Below are 6,357 nucleotides of genomic sequence, written 5' to 3' on the forward strand. Positions count from 1 at the left end.
GTGTAAATCGTTACCCCTTGCCATGTTATATAGCATCAAGACTCTATAGTTTACACCTAATATTTTCGAAATTATGAAGGTGTAAATCGTTACCCCTTGCCATGTTATATAGCATCAAGACTCTATAGTTTACACCTAAAAATATTAGACAAATTTTCCTCCATGGAATCTCTAAAAGATTCATGTTTGGGTTTTTAAGATTCATCACCTTCACCTGTAATTTTGCAATGTTGTTCTACTATGTCACGCTTTGATTTATGTAAAAACACAATATCAATCTTTGGACAACCATCAGGGAATATGTCATTCTCTCATTTGCAGCTTTCACTCGGGTTGTCAATATCATCGATCATGTTCTTGACATTGATAGAACATTTGCACTTAAACTCGTTAGCATGTATGCCACTATTGACTTAGGAAAATGACTTAAAAAAGTAATAAAGTATCAAAATTGTACAAAAAAGACCATTATTGTTATTTTAGCACAAAAAATCTCAGATTATCGGCTATTGTTAGTAACCATCAGGTTAGCCGGCTGTTTTTTAGTTATGATGAAAATAAGATATATTTAGGATAATACATGGCTTTCCCCTTCATTATTTCACCCAAATTGAAAAGACCAAAGGCTTGATCGTTCCTTCCAAAGTGTATACAAGATTAATCTACATCTCATAAAGCCCTTCCAACGCATACACAAATCTCTTCCACCCTTCTCCAAAGAACTCTCACTACTTGGTTTCTCACTAGTGAAATATGAAACATAAATTGTGTCGTCTTCTCTTACATGCCACCATGTTTGAGAAAAATGAATCTCCATGGCTGTAAACAAAGATCCAACTGTAACAAGATGTGTGTCTCCATAAGCTAGACCTATTAAAGCAGTTGAATAATATGTATTTGCAACTTCACTTGTGCTTTCTTGATTCCTTCTGTCCGTAAATTCAGTCAATCCAAAAGCATGTGAGTGTAGCTTCCACAAATTAAAGCATCTCAAATAAGGACACTTTGAATTTTCACCTCTACCCCTGTCATGACTTGATCACTAGTAAGCTTTGATCGATTTCAAAAACGGGATTGCTCAAGCAATCCTCCAATCAATCACCAAGACCTTCCCTCCTCACACTCACTTTTGATTATAGGTATGCCCTTTGAGCCGCATTTTCACCCTTCTTGATTCGATCGTCGTCCTTTCTTCTCCTGTCTTTTTCATTTTTTTCTTCAGGTTTAAAGGGTAAAGAGGACGATGTATAGGTTCTAAAAATTCGGAGATGAAGGTGTGGGTTTGAGGCTCAATAACTTATGGGTGTTCCGTAATGGGGGTGACAGGGGATGGCAACGGTGGAGAGGATGGAGGTTGGTTAAAGGGTATGGTTGTGATGGATAAACAAGGGGGTTTTATAGTGATTGAAGGCTATAAAGGTTATTGGGGTTGACTGGTGGAAGAAAGGTGGGAATCGTAGATGGAAAGTGGTGGTTTTTGGTGGTTTGGGTAGGGTGAAGAAGATGATGAAAGTGGGTGAATGGAGGTTGCCTTGTAGGTAAATGATAGGAGGATGATGGTGGGGGTTTAATGATGGTGTAAAGCTGCTAATGGTGGATGATAATGGAGGTATAAGGGTGGTATTCGGTGAAGGTGGTGGAATAAAGTGATGGGTTGATGGTGATAGAAGGTGGGAATGGTGTAGATGGTAAAAGGTCTTGGAATGTATTGTGGGGGTAAAGAAAAAAGACGATGGTTGATGAAGATTCTTTCCATAATTTCCCTAATTGGCTGTGATAAAATTAGTATACCAACTAAGCAATTTACATGTTAAATATAATGCTAAGTTAACCATTACCTTGAATATCCGGTTACCATGAGGATAAACAAGAACAAAAGATAAAGTGAAATGGTATTGTTTGTACAAAACCTTTAGTTCATTGGTATTTTTTGTACGAAAATAACAATAACGGTTATTTTTGTACAATTTTAATACTTCGTTACCATTTTAAGTTGTTTTCCCTATTGACTTTATAAAGGTCAATTTATGTTACCCAGATAGTCCAAAAATCATTGACCTAATAGATTTCTAGATGAAAATTGACGGCGGACACACAGTGGATGTAGTTAGGATTTTCGGTTCTGAAAAAACACAATATTTTCTCCAATTTATGATTTACAATCCAATTTTCGGGAAGATTCTTCTTTATGGAGAAGATTTGAGAAATTTCAGTCTATAATGGTTAAGGAACCAACTATGGGTTTTCCAATAAGAACCTATAATCTCCTCGATAAAAAATTCAACAAAATATAATCTACCAAGATCAAACAAGCGGCAAGAATCGTAAACACGCACCATAAGCATTTTACCAATTGGATACGATAATCATGTAGGTCTCAACGACGTGGATTTAACACTGGGGCAGAAATTGCTAATCGTGATTACATGTGAGGTGTTGCATAAGGCATCGATTTTGTTGCTTGATGAAGTTAATAGTACTATTGAACATAAGTCCAGACGTGTAGTGCAAGTGGCTCTTGATAAGCTTTTGATTGGAATTAAAATAATGATTTTAGTTGTGAGAAGAGCGTTGATAATGAAACAAGTTGATAAAATATTTGATACCTTCTACCATTACCCATGATATAGGTAGGTCAATATCCACACATGGTTATGTGACATATTAAACTGATTATATTAGGTTAGGATGACCAAATGAACAGATCAAACAAGCAAAATTTTAAGGAACCATTCAAACCATTTCGTGAAACTTTTTTACCCAATAATGACATTAAACGTCCAGAATAGATAAAAAAATCAAAAACTTATACATTACGTATAGGAAAAGCAACAGTTCAACTACGAACACCTAATGAAAAACCGCCCACGATATTTGCCCTACGTCGGCATCATATTATTTTCCACACCCTTTCCTCACCACATAAAAGTAATAGGAAATAGTCTCACCATGCCACCTTATTTTTTCCGTTTTCAAATATGTATTATATATATATATATATATATATATATATATATATATATATATATATATATATATATATATATATATATATATATATATGATTTAATAATAATTAAAATGGAAAAAGAAAAAAAAATGTGAATAAAATGCAATATAGTTTTCACTTGCTTCAGGGGGTTCAACACACTTATCATGTCTTCTACCATGGTTTGCAGTGTTGACATCGGCCACTTTAGTGAAAGAAAAAACCCTTACTAGTTTATCAATACAACTACGAGTATGATTTAGAATTGAAATTTCTTAAAATAGTGGTGCTTAGTGGAAAAAGAAAGATTGTTCGTTACTTGTTTATGATATAACCTATTTATTAATGTTGTAGTGCATAATTACAAGTATGATTTAGTTCTAAATAGCTGTTTCCTAAAACAAACAATGCTGTTTAGTGAAATAAAAAAGCATGTCATTATTAGTTTATGTCATAACCCATTTATTAATGTTGTGCCCTCTACAAGTATGATTTAGTTATGAATTAATGTTGTGCCCTCTACAAGTAGGATTTAGTTATGAATAGTAGTTTCGTAAAACAGTAGTCTTTAATGAAAAAATTATTGCTTAGTTGAAAAAAAGACGTTCATTACTGTTTATGACATTATTCATCTATTAATGTTTTAGTGCACCACTACAAATATGATTTAGTTAAGAATAGTTAGCATATCATCTTAAACTTCTAAAAATGTAGGGTAGTTCATAGTGGTCATATCATATGGCTACATCTCTTTTTTGTTTTTTTTTTTGTTTTTTGTTTTTTTTTTCTTATTTAAACCAATTATAATCTCCATGTATATTACCTAGCAGTTATTAATTATTTAAAACACTCTAAAGATAGTTTTTTGTTATTTTTAGTGTTCGATATGACGTTTGAACACATTAAATTATATAATGTTTAATGAATAACCACATCAACATGTTTTCATACAACTTTATTATTTAATTTCTATAATTAACTGAAATCTACAAAATTTAATAGAACATATATACAAAACAATAAATAAAAGTTTGTTTTTTTCTTATCAATTGAACATTTAAAATCTTTATAAACTCCATATTAATTAAATGTAAACCAGGCATTTAACTAACCATTCCAATAAACCATGTCTTATCATGCTCATAAGATCTTATATTTAAAAAAATTGATTAACTAACATCAAAATATATATATATATATATATATATATATATATATATATATATATATATATATATATATATATATATATATATATATATATATATATATATATTAATTCATACAATAACTATAAATGAATCAATTGTTGTTTCCAGATTTAACTTAACTTTATTTTTTCCTTAAAATTATTTTGCATTTTTTTCATATTTTTTACAAATTGGGTTTTTTTCAAAAAAATTGTTAAATGTGAAATTTTTTCAAGAAAAAAATAAATTAAAATCCAATGGCTTTTCGTAAAAACTGAAAAACATTAGATAGATTTAATCAGAAATTAATTCGATACACATATTAATAAGGTATTTACCTGATAAACAATTTTTAAACTATCATTTCTTACCAAATTTCAATTCCTATGAAAAATATATTTGATTAGATTCATTTGTAATTAACAGGATTTCTTTCTTTCAAACACACATCATGTTAGAAGGTCCAACTTTCCTTGTTTCAAGAGATTTGCCAAGTGCTTGTGAACAAGAAAGCAAATGGACTTACAATGCCCTTTGTGTCACCTCACTTTCGAAGAGAAAGACTTCAAAGCCATCCGAGGGTAATTTCGTCATTTCACCTTCTGAACCCAACAATTCAAACACCAAAAAACAAGACGCCAACAATCATTCAGATTCCACTTCATTAATCAACCAAATCGGCCTCGACCTCACAATCAACTGCCTTTTACTCAGTTCAAGATCCGATTATGGTTCAATCGCCTCACTAAATCGCAAATTCCGAACCCTAATTCGAAATGGCGAACTTTATAAACTTAGAAGAAAGATGGGTATAATCGAACATTGGATTTACTTCTCATGTAATCTTTTCAAATGGGAAGCTTTTGATCCAATCCGCCATAGATGGATGCGATTACCCGCCATGGACTGCAATGAATGCTTCATGTGTTCAGATAAAGAATCATTAGCAGTAGGCACAGAGCTTCTTGTATTCGGAAAAGAAATCGACAACCATGTCGTTTACAAATACAGCATCTTAACAAATTCATGGTCACCGGGAATCAAAACCACTACCCCTAGATGTCTTTTCGCCTCCGCAAGTCTCAACGAAATCGCCATTGTCGCCGGCGGGTGTTCTCCGTCTGGTAAGATCTTGAACTCGGCCGAGCTTTACAATTCAGAAATCGGGACATGGGTGAGTCTTAATAGCATGAATAAACGAAGGAAAATGTGTTCTGGGGTGTTTATGGATAAGAAATTTTACGTAATTGGTGGAGTTGACGAAAATTTCAACGAACTTACGTGTGGGGAGGTTTACGATTTGCAAACTGGGGTTTGGACGGTGATTCCGGGTATGTTTCCGGTGGGGGTCGGAAAGGATGCGCCGGCGATGAGTAAAGCTCCGCCTTTAGTGGCGGTTGTGAGGGATGAATTGTATGCGGGGTTTTATGAAGAACAGGAAGTGAGGAGATATGATAAAAGGAGGAATGTGTGGGTTAGGGTTGCGGGGTTGCCGGAAAAGGCGAGTTCTATGAATGGATGGGGGCTTGCTTTTAGAGCTTGTGGTGATGAGCTAATTGTTATCGGCGGGCCTAGGGCGGCGTATGGCGGAATGGTTGAATTGAATTCTTGGAGGCCCGATGAAAGCCCGCCTGAATGGAATTTGCTTGCGAGAAAACATTCTAGTGGATTTGTTTATAATTGTGCGGTGATGGGATGTTAAATTTCCGAATTTTTTTTTTTTTGTTATTTAAATCTAAGAAAAAAAATCTAACATAATTTTCTAATTATTTATGAAGATTTAATCAAATGCAGGTTATGCATTTGGGATGTGATTTTGTTTAATGAGTTGTGATTTTGGACTATAATATATATAAAAGAGTTGTGATTTTGGACTATAATATATAAAAGAATCTAATTTTATTAATTTTTTTTTGATGAACTTATAATGTGTATGAACTAGTTATCAAAAGGTTTCTAATGTGTACATGAACTAGTATTAGATGTTGTCTTTCTTATTGAGTTTGTGGGTTAAGTCCTAAAATATGTGAATATAAAAATAGTTAAGAAATAAAATGAATTTATCGTTAAAAAAAACAAAATTCGGTACTCATTTTCAATAAAATGAGTGATGGCTAAACAATCTTAAGGGGTGTTTGGCTTAGTTTTTTACAACCAAAAGTCATTTTAAAAAAAAAA

At 32.8% G+C, this 6,357-nt stretch overlaps 1 protein-coding gene across 1 annotated transcript; it reads left to right on the forward strand.

Moving 5' to 3' along the window:
- The first annotated feature begins 4,630 nt into the window (after positions 1–4,630).
- LOC145043042 (F-box/kelch-repeat protein At1g74510-like) lies at positions 4,631–6,034 on the forward strand. The gene has a single exon (XM_078991579.1). The coding sequence runs from the start codon at positions 4,631–4,633 to the stop codon at positions 5,879–5,881; it is 1,251 nt and encodes a 416-aa protein (XP_078847705.1). The 3' UTR covers positions 5,882–6,034.
- The last annotated feature ends 323 nt before the right edge of the window (positions 6,035–6,357 follow it).

This window comes from Lactuca saligna, chromosome 4 (assembly GCF_052625555.1).
Source record: "Lactuca saligna cultivar CGN05327 chromosome 4, ASM5262555v1, whole genome shotgun sequence".
NCBI lineage: Eukaryota > Viridiplantae > Streptophyta > Magnoliopsida > Asterales > Asteraceae > Lactuca > Lactuca saligna.